This window comes from Limulus polyphemus, unplaced genomic scaffold (genome assembly GCF_000517525.1).
Source record: "Limulus polyphemus unplaced genomic scaffold, Limulus_polyphemus-2.1.2 Scaffold7700, whole genome shotgun sequence".
NCBI classification, from domain to species: Eukaryota; Metazoa; Arthropoda; class Merostomata; order Xiphosura; family Limulidae; genus Limulus; species Limulus polyphemus.
The window spans coordinates 1,480-21,429 of NW_013673310.1; the positions used below are offsets into that span (position 1 = coordinate 1,480).

At 32.7% G+C, this 19,950-nt stretch overlaps 1 protein-coding gene across 2 annotated transcripts in view; it reads right to left on the minus strand.

The window, feature by feature from the left end:
• Positions 1-1,038: 1,038 nt before the first annotated feature.
• LOC106474801 (BRISC and BRCA1-A complex member 1-like) overlaps positions 1,039-19,950 on the minus strand; it is a 27,198-nt gene continuing 8,286 nt past the window's right edge. For both annotated transcript variants that reach the window (XM_022403106.1, XM_013935490.2), the window contains exons 4-10: positions 18,280-18,338; positions 16,719-16,839; positions 15,260-15,341; positions 14,197-14,221; positions 11,687-11,810; positions 10,674-10,760; positions 1,039-2,248 (exon numbers count right to left, since the gene is read on the minus strand). In XM_022403106.1, the coding sequence (XP_022258814.1) occupies positions 2,087-2,248; positions 10,674-10,760; positions 11,687-11,810; positions 14,197-14,221; positions 15,260-15,341; positions 16,719-16,839; positions 18,280-18,338 (660 nt within the window). In that variant the 3' untranslated portion in view covers positions 1,039-2,086. The remainder of the gene's footprint in view (positions 2,249-10,673; positions 10,761-11,686; positions 11,811-14,196; positions 14,222-15,259; positions 15,342-16,718; positions 16,840-18,279; positions 18,339-19,950) is intronic.

Genomic DNA, 19,950 nt, shown 5'->3' on the forward strand with positions numbered 1-19,950 from the left:
ATGCTTTAAAAAATCTCGTTGTCCACCTTATACATTTAAAAACACGAACGTAAGATTGAAGAATAAATTGTTGATTTGAGGCATTATGGGTTGTGTTTAAATGTTTAGTAAGCATTTGGGAAGAGTTCGTTACATACATAAGATTCAAGTACTGAAGGGTGTGGAGTCATTGAATAAACTCTTAATTGTCTAACCACTTTAGTAGGCTTGTGCTTGTGGAATTACACTCACTGCAGGATATTAATTTTTTGAAGCGAATGCATCCCCGTTTCGTTCCTATAATCTTCATAGTACTAGTTGTGAAACCTCAATTTTATTTCAAAGGATTACAAGTTTATACTTTTTGTCCTTTCCATCATTATTGTTATAACTTTTTTTAAGTTTACTTTCTTTTTCTGCTTCGAAGTATATTTTCTGGAAAAACTGTCCCACAATATGACGAACCCAATGGAAACGTGCATCTCTTTAAACAAATGTAGGGTCTATAAACCCATAAGAATCGTTTTTTGGACCATCTCAACCTTTATATACAGGTATTACATCAGGAATGCCAATTTACCAAATTTTGACATAAAAAAGCTAAATAAACAAATATTATTTTGCTTATTAACATTAAGTGACTATTATCCTTTGCAGTTATCTTGAACTTTTAATGAAATACACTTGTCACTAGCCAAGTCTGATAATGAGGATCAAATAAAATGATTGTTAACCTTTCACTCAGAACTTGCAATATGTTGAAGTTTGCAGCCAAAGTTTATACCATGGTTGTTTGGCAACACAAAATTAATCTTTGTATGCTTGTTTTTTGGATGGCTTTATTGTGTGTGAGCATACTTGAGAAAAACATAAGTAATAAAAAAATGTTGGTGTCATCTTGCTCTTTTAGCACAACCTGAACTCATGAGTTGTTATCCTATCAAGTTTACCAAGTAAAAGTACTATAACGGCTTCAAAATTTGTGTAACTCTGCAGAACTTAAAGTACTATAATGGCTTCAACATTTGTGTAACTCTGCAGAACTTAAAGTACTATAACGGCTTCAACATTTGTGTAACTCTGCAGAATTAGTTTTATTTTGTTTGAACAACTGAAACCCTAGACCTAAAAATCTGGGTAGGTTTTACAACAATAAAATATATAACAATAAATCATTTACCAATAAATACTTTAGATAATAATAATGAAACAAGATAATAAAAAAAAAAAAAAAAAAAACATCTTTAGGTGCAATATAGAATTTGACCTTGATGGTTACCCAGTTGTTGCAGTAGCCTGTTTTACTCATTCAGAAAATGTACACAGGGTTGTAATAACTAAAAATTTAACCACCATATCTTGTTGATAACAGAAGCTGCATTCTTTAGCTTAAGTACTGGAAGTTACATTATCAGACTTTTATTAACACTGAATATAAATCTAACTACTCTTTGGTTGATAATAGAAGATGCTTTCTTTAGTAAATATTACACGTTAGACAGTATCTGAAATTATTACTAACACCAACTATTAATACTAATTATAGTCATTAAACACCAGTCAAGCTCAAGTTACATTAAAATATTCATTGTTAGCAGAAGTTCTACCACTGTATAAATTAATGGAACTAGTACACATATAGCAGCATATGATTCTAGAAAAAAAAAAAAAAAAAGTTCATTTTATTGTTACGACATGAAATAATTAAAATACATGTAATATTATCAATCATAATGACATTATAGATAGATAATATGACAAATACGTTTTTCTTGGATTAAAAAAAAGCAAATGGTATTATCAATTCTTTCCACTAATATTTTATCTGTTTACATACATGACCAAATCAACTCAAGTTTTTTATATGATTAAATACAATATTTCAAATAATAAAGCTAGTAGTGGAATTGGGTGAATAACTTGGATTTCCTCATAAGTTAGGCAACAAATCTTATTGCAAGTTTCAATGATACGCAACTCAGCAGGTTCACTTTTAATTATCTAAGAAGGTCCATAATCCAAGTTTTCAAATAACTTGTCACATTTGCACAAAAACTTTTAATACTTTATGCAGTATTGTACTGTTTAATAGCCTTAAAATTAGTCTTCAGAAAGCTCCACTGTAAAATGTATCCATCTGAGAAGGTCGCTGAAGCGGGTGAGCTAAAAGCTTAGCCATGCAGTTGTGAAATTTGGTTGTGTTGTGTGCTACCTCAAAGATATAAAATGTTGACCTTTTATCAATGTCACAGAAAACATCGAAGATCTCCTAAAGAAAGAGAGAGAGAAATTCATTAGTCATATTGTTTGTAAATATTAACATTTCCTTAACTAAAACTGTATTTCCGATAGGTACTCACCTCTCCATAGAAGCGAGAGCTAGAATCCCACAATAAGAATATTGTAGAAGGTCCAATGTAGAAAAAGAAATTAAAGAGATTATCTACCTTCTGAGAATATAGTGACAAAGTTAATGAAGTGCATCTCCCACTAGGACAGAGGGGACCCAATGAGAACATCACTTCCATCTCAAGCGGGGAATACTCTTTGTCCATTACAAGTGGTAGAGCAGAAAGGTTCTGACAAAAAGACATCCTGTATGGTGGTAAATTGGCACAAAGGTGGGTGAAATGTGAAGACTTCTCAACTGTCCTGTATATCTCAGGAATCTGCAGACCATGTATGTTAAGTATAACTAGGGTAATACATCAAGCCATACAGCATGTGAGAAATACTTATTTGATATACTTACAAGAACATGCAGATGTAGGAATGAATCATTCCAGACCTGCATCCAGAGTAGAATGCAATACCCATTTGGATGGTCACAATCACTATGGATGGTCTGGTCCTTAGTGGTGGGGGCAGCATATGCTACACTTGCAAACAGACACCCCTGTTTTATTTCTGATCGAGGGATGCATCCACTCATTCTCTTGCCAGTGGGATAACATCAACCTTGAGGAGAATTCTACATATCAATTAACCCAGTGGCTTGTTACTGGGAAAGTAAAAGTTCTCCCATTCCACTAGAATAAATCTGGAGAAGGGAATTTGTTTAAGAGAGAAAAGTGGAGAGGTGCATGGACTGAATAGAAATAATATCATCCTTGAGCCACAATGGCAGTGGAAGATGAAGAAATGGAGGGAAAAACACAGAAAAAACAGTGGATCTCTGAACATGCTCCAATGATTGGTCAGAGTCTACTGAAGAGGATCTATGTGGGCAAGTCCAGGACGAATGAAGATTTGAGAAAAGCTAGACCCAAAAAGAAATGAAATCTCTTGTGCATGAAAAAAAAGCAGCAATGAGAGCTTTGTTAACCAGAAGTACCATGTCTTGAAGATATAAAAGTTAAAGCTGAGCCTGCCCTAAGAAAGACCCCCAAATGAGTCACCTAATTGGTGGGGTTCAATACTGCCTTCAACTTGGACAACTTGACCAGCCAACCAAAATGAGATGACTCCTGAATAAGAAGGGAAGTCATGGCATAGGATGCTTCTGTGAACAAGGCAAGAAGAAGCTAATCACTAATGTAATAGTGAAACTGTAAGTCCAATGTATACATCCTACATGTAAAAGCTTTCAGGACCCAAATGATAACATATAGGGTCATAGACAACCTAAAGAGAAGGGCCCAGAATTGAAAAAACTGATTACTATGAACAAAACGAGGAAAGTAATGGGCAGTCTGACAAATCAGACTGTGTAGAAAAGCATTCAAAACATTGACTTTAGTAATTAACAATACAGGACAGAACACACATTTCAGATTAAGAAAACCTTCCATCTTGAATTGAGAGATGACAAAAATATAGGTGATAGATCTACAATAGGTTGCTAATCCTTTATCTTTTTGAGTATGACAAAAAGATAGAAGTAAAACCCTGGAATGGGGTCAAGGATTTGTTCTACACGATTCATTTCCTGAAGAAAAAATACTGCCTCCTCCAGGTGCCAAAAACACAAGGAGATCTGAAGAGGGATGGAGAGACTAAATGAGAAGGAGAAAGAAGAGGTTGAGATTAAGAGGTCAAGGAAAGACCCTGAAAAAAAAACGTGTGTGACCCAATGATCTTCTTCAAAGGGAGTCCACAAGTGTGCAAAGTGGACAAGAAACAGGAGAGGGGCAATTCTATGAGGCTCCCAAAGACTCAAAACCTGCTGGGACCCCATGGACCAAGAAAAGTTGGAAAATAAAGTGAACAGAGATGATTGCTTATGAGCTACTATGGTTCAAATTTGCAACATTTTAGGTATTCCCCCAAAAACCTAATCTCAAAAGAAAGGTGCCAACCAGAGTTCCCTGAGATAAGTAAGATACCTCCACTAAACAAATCCCAGAAACAAAGAAACCAGTTAAATGGGGCACTACAGAAAAAGGTTTTCGAGGCCATGGTAGAGAGCAGGTAGGTTCAATTTTTTTCCCAGTAAAGTTGTTCGGATTGCAATGTTAAGCCTCAGAAAAAGTTGAAATATGGTCAGATAGCAAAGAAGCTGAGGAAATAAAAGATGAAGAAAAGCAGATTGAGAGTGAAAGAGAGAGAGAGAGAGAGAAAGTAGGTGAAGAAAGAGATTCAAAAGCTGGAAGAAGAAGGGATTGAACCTCAAGAGAAAATGAAGAATCTCAATCATATTCAACACAATAAGATTCTAAAGGTCTGTGAGAATGTGGCAACTAGAGGGGTCATCAATAAGTTAAGATAAAAATAAATTGGCAACAGCACAGATATCAGGTGAGGGGGAAAATGTGCATATAGTGAGAAAAATATTGCTCATGCAACAGGATAGCCTGAGGATAATAGAAAATAACAGAAGTTAGAGAAAGAATGTCACATACCTGTGATGTCAAAGTACAAAGGTGGGGTTACCTAATCCTTGCTGGAGAAAGAGGAACAAGACGCAAAAGGATATGGTGAGAGCAACAGGTCAAAATCATCAAAAGACAAGGCAGGTTTGTTAGAATCAGATAAAGGATCCTGAATCTGAGATGAAGAAGGTAGAATGGAACTAACCACTTAGTGCACAATGGTGGTTGCATTGCTCACTATCAAAGTGCGTCCATTAAGGAGTGTCCGATGGATTATGAGTGGTGTCAGAAACCTGGATATACAAATTTACTGTTGAGATGAGCCACAGAATCATTTGTTTTCTTTTTGAGTACAAACCAAGAAATTGAATTTAAAAAAGGGCAAAATAACAAATTAACAAACTGGTAACTGAAAGTTACAGTAATAAGTTGAACTCAAAAAATTATGTAATTCTGAATAACAGAGCACAACTAAACACTGCAGTGCTGAGGAAATAAATGAGCTTTTGCTATATACAAAGTGCTCAAGGAGATCACTGTGAGTGGAGGATGTTCGACCCTCTTTTTGGGGTATAGTTTAATGCTGATTAATCATAGATTGGCACAGCACACATTAAAACTTGGATATTTTGTTCAAAGGGCTTGGTGCATGCCCAAAAACGTTCTGGCAGTGGCAAGAGGCATTAACTATCTATTCTGAGGGAGGTGAGTAGCATGTTCTGAATATACTCATAACATTTATTCAAACAATATCTCATAGAACTAAGTTCATTCCCATTTAAAATTTTAAAATATTGCACAAACTACACATAACCAACTGTATCAGAAACACAATCTGTACGCTTTTAATCTTTTAAGTGTTTTGTTCATCAGTCACTCCCTCCGCACTATGGAAAAGGTCACGATGAACAGTCATAAAACCCACTTTAGAGGTTAAAACGATTAAGGACTACTTGACATGCCACATAAACATCTGACCAAATGGTAATGAACATAGAAAAAATGGTCAAGAAACATGCATTTTAACATAACAAGTTAAACTTGCAGTTAGTGAACTAAAAGGATACTTTTTTTATGTTCTTATATTTTTATCTTGTGTACTTGAAATGTAAATGAGAACTAGGAAAGATAAAAAGTTAATTACCCTTTTAACTCAGAAACTAGTCAATTCAATGTTAGATTATTAATAAAATGTTTCGAGGAAAATATTTCAACCAATGTTTAATAAGATTAATGCACTGATGATGCATGAACATTTTGCTTGTTTGTCAGAGCTCTAAACATAAAAATCCTGGAAAGAACAGCTTCTCTACAGAATATGAATGAATGAGTACATTAAATAAAAACATTATCAGTTTATTTGTTTGAGCTAATAATTTTGCTCAGTTTCTGTATAATTACCAGTAATATTTAGATGTAATATCTATATCTACATATATTTGTAAATATTATTATTTCCTTACATCTACATGAAGACCCTCTTTTTATTAATGAATACAAGAAAAAAAAAAGTTTTTTTTTTCCTAACAGGAGTACATGATTAACCCTTCCACTGCCAAATTTTCTTATAGAAAGTTGTCTACAGTGCCGGAATTTCTGATGAAAAATGCATATTTTGAAATGCATTATTTTAAAATCCCTAAATCACCCCACAATGCACATGTATTCACTGCAAATGTTAGAAAAAAAACATAAAAACAATAAACACAACATTTTAGAGGAAAAATAATGTAGTTTTACTACTTTTTTTCTTCTAATGTCTGAAATGCTTGACCGTGTGGTACTTCATGAAGCAGTCCGGAAGACACATGGGCAGGCATCGCCCCTCCCATATTCATGTCTGGTTTGCTTCCTCTTTGAATGTGAAGGGCTTTCACTGCACTCTACACAGTTAGGCTTGTATTTAGGATCTGGCTAAGCCATTGGAAAGTGATCCCCTGTCAGTTGCTCCTCCCTACGCTCTGGGTTATCTTTCGACCTCCTCCCTTTCCTTCCAAATTTATTCAAGGAATAGACGTACAGAGTTTGGTTGCTATCTTTTCCCTGAATAAATGTGGCTCCATTTCTGAATTAGGGTTAGCAGTTGTGTACAGTATATACGAGTTGACTAATGCTGCCTCTCTGAAGAAGTGATAAGTTGCATGGTACCACTTTTTTGCGTTTGTGTCAATATGGGTAGCTGGTAGATTTGTGGTCAAACAAGTCAACTCCTCCCACTGAAGCATTGTAATTGCAGGCCACATTTGGCATTTTCACATCCCTAAATCCAGTCTCTGACTGCTTCGATCAAATTTGTTTCCAAGTGTAGCCATTATTATCCATTGTTGAGAGGAAGTTGACCCTTGCAGAGTCATGCCAGGAACAGACAAGCATATCACCCTTTCTGTAATAAACAGGATCATCACCTTTATTCAGCTGTAATCTTGCTGGTCTAATTTCTTCTTCATTCTCACAGTTCCACAGGCACTAGTACCCTGTTCTGTGAGGGTTTAAAAGAGGCCAGGGCTAGAGAAGAAGTTATCAACATATAAATGATGCCCGAGGTTCAAGTATCTATTATTGCCTATCAGTTTCATAACAACATTATGACCCAAGCCTTGCTCTGGTGCCACAGGGTTGTTATCTCTACCAGTATAAACATCCCAGTCTAACAGATAACCCGACTTGCCCTCACACAATGACCACAGTTGTATACCCCACCTTGTGGGTTTTTTCGGTATGTACTGATGAAAGTATACCCATCCCTTTCACTTCCTCATCGATTAATCAATTGTAAGTTCTCAATGTGGAATGTAATACTGCTTATACAGTGGCTTCACAATGTTCATGAGGGGAGCAATTTTATACAAAGGATCATATCCTTCCTCTTCACATGGAACCCTTTTGAAAATTTTCACAAAAATGAAGGAACAAACTGATCAGCTGGTAACAATTGTGTGGCTGTACATCTTGATAACCAGGGGACTGGACTATACCCCCAGTTGCCCAGTAGTTACTAATCTTTGGCTCAGAACACAATCCCATCATTATCTGCAAGCCAACATAGGCTTTGATTTCATCTGTAGTACACCCAACCCAATCATTGTAACAAGAATTTTCAGGGAGGTCTGCTGGATTATCAAAGAACTCCACGGCATAGGTGTTAGTCATCTCACAAATAAGCTCAAATGCTTCCTGAGGGAATAACAAGTAGAAATAATCTACAGGGTTTTTACCATCAGGCAAAAGTGGAGTCACAGGGCCAGGCCTTTTGGCATAAGCTGGGCACCAAATTGGGATATAATTGTCATAATCATCATCAATGACCTACTCATGATCAGCATCAGCCATGCTCCTATGGCTACCATCATCATAATCACTGTCCCCATGTGCTAAATCATGTGTATTATCATTATTTACAGCATTATCAGTATCTGTGTCACTGTTTTCCCAATCGTCATTGCCAAATTCACTTAATTCTGAGTCTGAACCTTGCATTATTTCACCCAATACATGCTATGTGGCAAGCCATTGTTTTTGTTTACATTTACCTATTGACATGATTCCAGTCAGTGCCCTCAAATTGGGTCAAAAGTCAGGAATTTCACAAAAATAACACCCACGATTGAGGAAATTACACTAAATTACATTGTGGTTGCCTAGAAACCATGCAGGTGTGGCACGAAATAAACTACAGACCGGTAAACGGAACTATGTCAGGAAATCGACTTAAATCGCATTCAGCACTCTACCTGGAAGTCAACTAAAGTCGTGTTCGGCAGTCTACCTGGAATTCAACTAAAGTCGCATTCGGCACTCTACCTGGAATTCAACTAAAGTCGCGTTCGGCACTCTACCTGGAATTCAACTAAAGTCGCGTTCGGCACTCTACCTGGAATTCAACTAAAGTCACGTCGGCACTCTACCTGGAATTCAACTAAAGTCGCGTCGGCACTCTACCTGGAATTCAACTAAAGTCGCGTTGGCACTCTACCTGGAATTCAACTAAAGTCGCATTTGGTACTCTACCTGGAAGTCAACTAAAGTCGTGTTTGGCACTCTACCTGGAATTCAACTAAAGTCGCATTTGGTACTCTACCTGGAATTCAACTAAAGTCGCGTTCGGCACTCTACCTGGAATTCAACTAAAGTCGCGTTCGGCACTCTACCTGGAATTCAACTAAAGTCGCATTTGGTACTCTACCTGGAATTCAACTAAAGTCGCGTTCGGCACTCTACCTGGAATTCGACTAAAGTCAGATGTGGCAGTGAAAGGGTTAAGGAACTAAACAGGTAAATCAGAAAGAAAAGTCAAAGAAAAGACTTCAACCCCTTGGAAACAAATGTTATCCAAATTATCGATAAGAAAGTAAACTTGCAATGTGAAACTAACTTGTTAAGTTATAAATTATCAAATATTAACTGTCTTTACACTATCCTCTCAGCTTCATGGGATGTGAAATTGACAAGACAGTTAAATTCATGTTACAGTGACTCCTGTTCTCGGCCAATTAAATTAAATTTTTTAGATATAAGGCTCATTTAAAGGCACAGTTATAAACAGGCAGAGCTCTAACGGTAAAAAAAAGGCAAAAATACAGCATAAACTTTATGCATAAATTCACACAATTCTTTACAGCTAGCTTCTTATTTTTGGAATTTGTGTTTTAATTTATTTTTAAACCTGATACATCACAACACACCTCACAGAGTTAAAAGACTTGATTTTACATAACAAATCCCTTATGTGTTACAAATCATAATTAAAATGAAACCAAAATATTCTTTTAAGGTAGGATAATGAGAAATGACAGAAATCATTTTAAGTACATACAACTGTAACAATGTAATGTTGGAAATTGAATTTTTTCAGCAGTAATATAAATTTAAGCTTAAATATCAATTTCACACTTTGCTCAAGAGATCTCACCTGTCTGTGTAGTAAAATATATCATTCACAAAATTAAGTTTTTCCAATTTTTGTTAGATAGCTGCACTTTTTTAGGGACCCATACTTAGCTTTAGAGGAGCCTGGTGGAATTTCCCTAGCTCTCCCACCCTCTTGACAGGCCTGGGCACAAATAAACAGTATGGTTTGTTTGCATATGCAGGTTTTGAGGAAAAAAAATACAGAGGAACATGTTTTCAATTCTCCCTCACTTTTAGATTCCTCTTTCACAGTACTTGACTTTTTCAGACTCTTGAAGTTTATGGCCACTTTGAAATAGTATCATTTCCGAATTATCAACAGTTTAGTGCTATTGTAGTTAATGTTGCATAATTTAAAATTACATTGCTATCTATGTAAAATTTGATAAAATGTAACATATTTTAAAAATACTTATATAAATAGCAACTTTTTAATAATATGCAAAAATTAAGACATTGAATGAGAACTTTTAAGTGTTAACTGAAGTTGCGTCAAAGACTTCTGAGAACTTGAATTTATGTCACGGCTATTAAGGCTGTCTTCCACCATCCCTAATTTTCAACTATTGACTAAAGAGAAGGCAGCCAGTCAGCAGCACCCTACCATCCACCAAACATACCAAGAGACTGACTCTCTTATAATGCACCCACAGCCTAAAGTGTTGGAAATATTTTGTAATATCACACAAATTCAAGCCTGACTCTCTAGCTCCAAAATACAGAGTTCTATCACAAGCCCAACTCATGGCCCAAACATTTGAGAAACAATAACCTTAAACAGCTCATTACCAGAAATACATAAGTACATTCCAGTTTGCTAGTTTCTTTAGTAGTGTAACTCTCAACTTAGGTATATAAATTAAAAGGAAAACAGAAAACTTTAAAGGCATATTTAAAAGATACAGAGTTCCTGTATGTGATTATTCTCTAAATACCTTAGACTGGAAAATCTTAAAACTACTTTAGTTAACATACCTGACTTTTATTATCCTCATTTGGTGAATCATGGATATACAGAACATCCAAAAAAAAATAACAAGAATCAAGAAAGTTCTTTACTATCTGAAAAAAACAACAACATAAAAACTTAAACAGTTTATATATATTATCACATGAACAATTTTAAATGAATTTCTCCAATAAAGTTTTGGCTTGTTTCTTTCCAAGTAACATGCTTGTTGTGTATCCTTAAGCTAAACAGTTACTGTTCTTAGATCAAACACTTACATTTTAAAGATAAACTATTTATAATTGATTAAGTTTGTTGAAAAAGAATATTAATGGATACTAAGATACCTGAAGTAATTTCATGTTTGTTTCATAAAGATTATTCAGCCAATTAGCTTTGGGTGCATGTGTAAATAACACAAAAACAATGATTACTGAAGAAAATACTACAATTTGCTACATAGAAATTGTTATTCATTCCACTATCTACTATGTAAGTAATTATGACATACGTGAAAACCATTCACATAAATTAATTTGTTTGTTGTGAAGTATAAAGGTCCACAATGGGTTATCTGTGCTCTGCATACTGTCAGTATTGAAACCTGATTTTTAGCATTATAAGCAACCACATTTACTGATAAGCTATCAGGGGGATCATTTATAGTAGTTGTATGGAAAAACAAGGATGCAGGATTAGCTTATTCATAGTTTGTAGTGATGTAATAACACAGAAAAGATCCTAGGGATTCAGTTCTAAACCAAATATTTTGTTATAAAATTAATCTACAGAGTGAAATATTTACTACAAACATACAACAACTTGATTAAATGATTAATTCCATAAACGTAACTGGTATAAAGTATTGTGTGCTTTGTATTTCAGTAACTGAGAACACTGTTTCTGACTGTGATATTGAAGTTTGTCGTTTTTCTACTAGTTATAATACTCTTCCAGTATGGGAGTTGCTACACACAGAATATGATTCTATGCTTTACACATTGATAATAAAAACAATATTGCAAACAATTACTTTTACCTCTTGGTTTCTCTGAATTTCAGGCACGGTATTGGATCGACCATAAATCAGTAGAAGTCTTACCACATATGGTGGAGGAAGAACAGCTGGATTGGAAAGCATTGGCAGTTCTACTTGTTCTGACCTGATTAAATATAATCACAAATAACTTGGCATCTTAAGAAAATATTACCTAATATAAAACATATTAAAGTACAACTGTCATGGTTAGCAACCTATATGATTACCTGAGTGTGATTACTAATTAGTTACTCATTTATCTTTTTTTTCAATTACAAGACACTAATTACTAACTAGTTTATATCCTACACCTTTGCTTCAATCCTCAGGGAAGTTATTTCTAAAAACGGCTATTTCTTTGGTGGTAGTGGCTAGGCTTTCAATCATGGTTCTCGTGGACAGAAAGTATGATGAGCTATTCACTCCTCCAGATTCTATCTTATTTGGACTTGAATCAACTAACTTATTTGTATGCTCTTAAGAGGGATATCTAGGTTTTTAAAACTTCTATGCTTAGCATTACAAATCAGGTAAACATGGATGGCTCCGTTTTCTCTCTTTTTTCTTGTATATGATTTAAATCCCATTATTTTAGAATTATCCAATTTATCATACGGTGGTTCTTTCTAGTAATGATGGGCCATTACAAACAGATTGTTTTTACTAAGTCTTGTTTGTCTATTTTGCTCCTGAACTCTCACTTCTGTTGTTTTTTTTGCTTCTCCAATGTATTGGAACCCACATTCACAGGGAATGTTGTAAGGTATTTTTTTGCCCTCCGTTGAGTCTTTGGGTGTTTAGCATGTGATCATATAATGTTTAGTTTCTTTAACAAGTGTTCCAGGCATCCATTGTCAAGGAGTGTTGTAGTGATGTGTTTTTCTACATGCTAATATGCTGTGAAAGTATACTATATAATGCTCTATGCTTCTTTACTTGTAAGCTAACAAATCTGTCTTTTCATAAGTAGTTTGTGGATATGTCTCCTTCATAACAAACTATTCATTATTACAGGATTGAATAAAATAAAGACAATTGTACATTTCATAAACAATTCTGTAACAAACTTGTTTCAGTCTGTACCTGATGATGCTTTTACGGGGAAGCCATGATAGTAATAAATGATATATTTGTGAAATTATAACTTTTTTCCCCCAGTTCTATAATTATGGAGTTTCACCAAGTAACAACAGCTTCAAGTATTAATTATATAACTGTTCATTGTGTCATCTTAATCTTTAAGTATGTGAATAATCAACTTCTAACCAAATACATTAAAAAGTTTAAATGACGGTGCTGTTCTTAAAAGTGACATTTTATTTCATACTAAAGATGAGTTTCTTCCAAGAAATACACATGCTTCCTCAATTTCATATTCAACACAGTTTCCATTAATTTTCCTGAATGTATATGCATACTTCTATTCACACATGAACATTAAAATGTTTAGTGTTTAACTTAAGATAATGGATCAATAGCTTTTGACAAGTAAACAAATTAAGGACATTAAAATGTTTAGTATTTAACTTAAGATAATGGATCAATAGCTTTTGACAAGTAAACAAATTAAGGACATTAAAATGTTTAGTGTTTAACTTAAGATAATGGATCAATAACTCTTGACAAGTAAACAAATTAAGGACAATAAAAAGTTTAGTGTTTAACTTAAGATAATAAAATGGATCAATAGCTCTTGATAAGTAAACAAATTAAGGACATTAAAATGTTTAGTGTTTAACTTAAGATAATAAAATAGATCAATAGCTTTTGAGAAGTAAACAAATTAAGGACATTAAAAAGTTTAGTGTTTATTATGAATTGTTATTTAATTAAATTTATCTTTTGTTCACGAAAATTTTTTAATTTTAATATCTAACTTAATTGTATACTAAGTGGTTGTTCAAAAAACAAATAATTTTTTTACAGTAAACTTATTTATAGGCTTCTACTAATATCTAGGTTGTTCTAAGAAATCTTTATTATATGTACGTCTTTGGCAGGGATGTAGCAAAGGGACTTCCCCTTCCCTCCAAAATTCCATTTTTCATCACAAGTCCAATTTTCTGTTAATTCTGTAAGCAAAATTTTTTATCTGTCTTTTTGGAGGAATCTTGGAAGAAAAATAAATAACTTCTTATTGTTACAAATTTTCAAACAAACAATAAAAGTGCCAAGAAAAAGTTGGCAGATGTCTGGCAAATGGTGATAAAATTCCTAATTAAGTCATGTGCTACACGCTAGTTTGCCTATAGTTCTGATTGCACTTTAACTTTATCAATACCTTTTCTGTTTAAGAATATATAGAAATGCCAATTATATTTTAATGCAGAGTGGGCTATTTTGTTGAAAAAAATTCAGTCAAGCACCTCCTCAAAATATAGGGACTTCACCCCTAATCTTTGGTTTGGAAAGATGAATGTTTCATATACTTTACTTTTATGTGTGACATAATCAACATATTACTATTTGGTTTAAATGACACAGATGACATATTTTAAAGCTGTACTTACATAATTTCAAAAATAGATGATAAATCTGAATACTATGTTCAGGATAACTCACTGATAAGTATGAAGACACAACACAAAGGCACATAAAACCAATAACTAAGATACACATGAAACCTGTGACCTGGCAAGATTGATTTCATTCTCATGAGCTCTTGAAGATTTTTTCTTCAATAACTTCACAGAATCAATTTATGATAAAAGGTAAACTGGATACTTTTTTCAATGATAAAAAAAATTGCTGTACTATACCTGTTTAAACTATGAACCTATAAATCTTTTTTAAAAGACTACGGAACATATACAAGAAATTTTAGCTGTTACAATGACCTTAATTCATTTTTATTTAGTGGCCATATGCCACATTTCTCTGCATGGTTAGATTACATATTCATTCTTGAGAACAATCTCATTTAAAAAATAACACAGTTTAAAAATTATGGTTACATAAATGTTGCCTCTATGAAACAATCTTCAAAAAATAAAATCCATCAATTATTAGGTTATTAAGTAAAGTTGCATTTTGATTAAGTTGATTAGAATGTGTTACATTCAGAACCCTTTCCCCAGATATTTTAAGGTTCTCCGTGAAATTACCAACATAGTACTACTTGCTAGAAAAATTATAAACTACCTGGTGCAAGGAGTTACTAAGCCCAATTCAAAAACTTCAATTATTAAACATGTTGTGGAAAAAACCATAAAATCAAATATTCAGATTGTTATATGGTGTTTTACACATATTAATAAATTCTGTAAACTACATCTCAATCAGATTATTTGCTAAAACACACAAGAAAAATTTGAAATTCTTATTTGTGAACTAATGAACATCTTAATACTTCATTAACATTCTTTTTATAATGGCATAATCAGTGTTTTAGGCCTCCAGGTCTGACTACTTTATGATCAAAAATTGAATTTTAGGGCCCACTGTGCACAGTAACATAAACACAGTGGTTACAAGATAATTAAATTAAACATCTTGTTAAAGAAAACACCATCTTTAGAAAGTGTACTTGATTCAAAGTCTAAGCAGAAAACTGAGACCACAAGAAAAGGATACTACAAGCTTCACACGGCTTAGTTTCGTTCAAGTCTTCTAACATACAACATATTTCTTTAGGATCTGAAGTAAAATCTCCTAGCTGCATAAGAACAAGTATCATTACTAACATTACACATTACTTTCAATATGAGATAACATTACACATTACTTTCAATATGAGATAACATTACACATTACTTTCAATATGAGATAACATTACACATTACTTTCAACATGAGATAACATTACACATTACTTTCAATATGAGATAACATTACACATTACTTTCAATATGAGATAACATTACACATTACTTTCAATATGAGATAACATTACACATTACTTTCAATATGAGATAATATTACACATTACTTTTTATTTCTTATGTTTACTGTGAATTGAGTTTATTTGACAACTTTATTTTTGGATTGATTTCACATGTTTTCTTACAAGCTGATTTCTTTTTTATTTAAAGCTCATGTGCTAAAAGTGCTATAATGTACTTTTACTTAGCAAAAAATATAGCAACTTTGACATCTTGCTTACTTAATACACATAGTAATTAGGAAACTGTAATGTAAGATATCATATCTCCACAGCACAAACAAAACATTGTGGTTGAGGTCTTTCTCAAATCATTTAGTACCCTGAGGTTATCTTTTCTGGTTTTTTTATGTTTCATCCAACATTATTTGATATATCAAACTACAAAACTAAAGAAAAATCATAACTGTGACATTAAAAATTCATAATAAACTGCAAAATATAGGATCAAGGCACCAGAGGGGTTTTAAAAAATTGTGTCATATCTCATCAACTCATTCTAGTGATTGTTTTGTTTGATTTTAATATTGTGCAAAGCTACATGAGAGCTATGTGCACTAGCCATCCATAATTTAGTAGTTGTAGACTAGAGGGAAGGCAGCTAGAAAAAAAACATCCACTGCAAAGTCTTGAGCTATTCCTGTATCGTTGAATAGTGGGATTAACCTTCACATTATAATGCCCTCACAGCTGAAAGGGCAAGCATGTTTGGTGTTATGGGAATTCGGACGTGCGGCTCACAATTTGCAAGTTGAGTGCCCTAACCAGTAGGCCATGCCAGGCCTATTCCAGAAAACTGACAGAATCAACATCATTCGATAAAAAAATGTAGTTTGAGTATGTATCAAAATAATTTGTTTTTATACATTTAATCCTAAGGTTTTTCAGATACAAAAACTTTTCATTATTTGTTTATTGTCATTACCATTTGTTAACAAGGAAAAATACTATGTTACAAATTTCAATTAAGTAACATAACAAGTTTCATTATTTAAAAATAATCCAAGTAAGATTACATTAACCTTTATTCTTAAAAAAGAACTGAAGGACAGACTTTGCAGAGATGAGATCTGAAAATACATGATGTACAAGATAATTTTTTACTAAGACTGGTTTTCTATATACATTGCATTATTATGAACACAGTTCTTACCCACAGGGCATTTTCGTGGAGTACAGCCAGAACAAATTGATGTCTCTTGTCTATTCTGTGTTTGCTGTGGACAAATATTTCCAAGGTACGTTTCATCATTTCAAGAGCTGAAAGTCTTGAGCTAATTTTAAAATAGTTCCATATTACATCCACTGTTCGTTAAAAATTGAAAAAAATAAAATAAATTAAAAACCTATATAAATTTAATTCAACCTAGATAACTTATGCTTTAATTATTACAGCCATATTCTTAAATTTCAAACTTGTACATACAAAGATATTTAAACATGAACATTTCTGGACAAATCTATAACTTTTCTTATTAACACTTTCAATTTTCAGTTTAAATGTATAGATAATGATTCAAAATGAATCATTAAAGTACTCAAACAATTATGTAACAGAAGTGTTATGTATCTAAAATACTTCAATTTAAATATCTTACTGTTATTATAGGTATTAACATGAGTACTAAATCTTCAAGTTTTGAATGTTAAAAGTGATTTATTAACACAACAAAAGGTTAAGTGATGAAAAACATCGTATTTCTCATTGTTGCATCATGTGCAAATAATCTGTCACTTTCAGTTGTAAAAAGATATTTCTGTCTGCATTCATCTCTAGCAATACCAATATCTTATATTGTTTGCAACAAATTCTTTCATCTGAATACCAGATCAAATCATTTGCAAAATTTTCACCTGCAAGATGAACACTGCAAGCCAAGTCCTGATATAATGTTTAAATATACAAGACAACATAGAAAAAAGGATCTTAATATGGCATTATTTCATAAATTGTCGAAAAATAAATGTAACAGAAAGTATATAATACATTAAACTGAAGTCACACTGTCAATCATATAAATCAAAATGTCACCGTTTTGTGTTGAACTCTCATGGGGTGATATGCCAATCAGCACAGTCCATGATTGGCATGGAATGTAGCTCTTAAAGCTAGTAACAGTCAGATTTAAAATAATAATAATAATAATGCTTAAAAGTTAGTATAAGATTAAAGAACCCTAAACCCTAGATTGAAAACTTGGTTATACCATACATATTTTGCTAGATAATGAACCACTCAGAGACTAAGGTTCCAACTGGGACTTGGCTCAACCCCATATCAAATGAGCTTTAATGGTGAACAAGACAGAAATACTATTCACTGAAAATACCCCCCCCCCCCAAAAATAAAACAACAAACAAATACAATAAAAACTGTCTCAAGAGTTTAGTCCCAAATAATTAAAGGAACTACCCTGTTAATAGTTATGCAACACTTAAAACTTGTTTATTGTTGGATATACAGAGTATAATTTCTGTGGTTACAATGTTTCACCAGATTAACCTGGCATCATCAGATACAACTATTACAATATACCACCACAGTAAAGAAGTTTCAAGTCCAGCAAAAGTTTCAAAGGTTACATCACAGATTGTTTTAAACATTTACTACAAAAACTATGTATTATCTGGGAAAGATAAAAAAAATATATCCTTATTGAACATTATCTTTCACCAGCAATATAGTAGACTGCCAGAAAAGTATTCACACTCACCCATCTCCTAATTTAAATGGTGAGCTTTCCATCTCTGAAGACAAATCTACACAAATAATCTGAAATAGTAATTTAAACATAGTTTCAGACTAAGTGAATCAACATGTACTGAATATGTTAGTCTTACTACATATATCACAACCACATATTTTGCATTCAATGAGTTGATTCAGTCCATTTTACACTGACTACAACTTAAGTTCATAAGTTATATACATTTTGAAATAAACATACAATTCCTGAAAAATAAATCCAATTCTAATATTATACAAGTTTTGATTCCTTAATTTAAAAAGGTAATATATAAAAAAATTCTCAATCTCCCCTTGTCTGTGTAACGTTACATTTGTTTGCTCAACTTGCATATTTTCTCTTTTTCATCACCCCTCCATAATGTTCTGAGTTTAACATAAATTAATGATTATAGCATAGTATAATTTTTATAGTCTCCAGTCATCTTTGTTTATGGAAATATAAACCAGACAGTCAAACCAAGTTGCTGAACTTTCTTATCCCATTCTCTCTTTCACAAAATGTCAATAATTATTCTTAACATTTACTTTTATATCCTTTTTAACAAATAGAAAGACACGGTTTAAATTTACTGAATGCTGTATAATGTTAGCTTGTTCTCATGACAGCTTTTTAATTATTTGGCCAACAGGTTCAAAGTTCCTATCACTGAATTCAGATCGAGTAGCTAAGAAAAGTATTTTAAGGCATTTTTGCTTTAGTTAGAAAACAAGTTAAATTACAATAATTATAGTACATTGAATGCTTTGTGTGTGTGTTATCATTTTGTATTCTTAAGTGAATATTTTAAATAAATAAAAATTACTTTATGTACTACTAATGTAGTTACAAGAAAACAGGGTTAAGTCTAGACAGCAACAGAAAGCAAAAAACAAGAGACCAAACATAAGTACTAAATTTCCTGTTTTCTATGTATATTTTTTATTTATTGTTATAAAAGTAACTAAAATGTAAAAACGTGAAACTTGTTAATTTAGATAAGGTTATATTATGGTAGATAATGAAAAAATAATAATAAAAATTTCTCCATGAGGTATGCTTGCAAGCAGTTCATGCATCATTTAATTATATACCATAGCTTCAGCTACGTGTTCACCATGTGATTTACATTTTGTATTGGGTGTTCATTTATCAGACAGTTCAAAGAGCAACAATAAAATCAGATAAAACTGGATGTAAACTATTATGAGCCTTGAATAACTAATTTTCTGTTACAATCTGCAGTCATTCTAGAAAGCAAAAAGCATAATTTAGATTTTATTTTTTTGGTGGTTACAAATTTGGTCAAACAAATGAGTCCAGTTGGGTAGAGAAAATAAATGATAAATTATAAGCTTTTACTGAAAAAACTTTTGATATTCATTTACAAGGTTCTCAATATTATGCAAATATAATTTGCAACCAGTAAAATGGAAAAACATATTTTTAATCTTAGAATGAAAATCACTTTGCACTCAGACTAGTCAGAGTCATACTCTGACTTCCTAAATTCACAGACAAATCTATAGTAAAAATAATAAAAAATACACTTACTACATTAGTTATAGTATGGACAATTTCAAGATTACCTGGAGGTTATAAGGTTGGTCAAAAAGGCTGAGCCCACACATATATATATATATATATATATATATATAT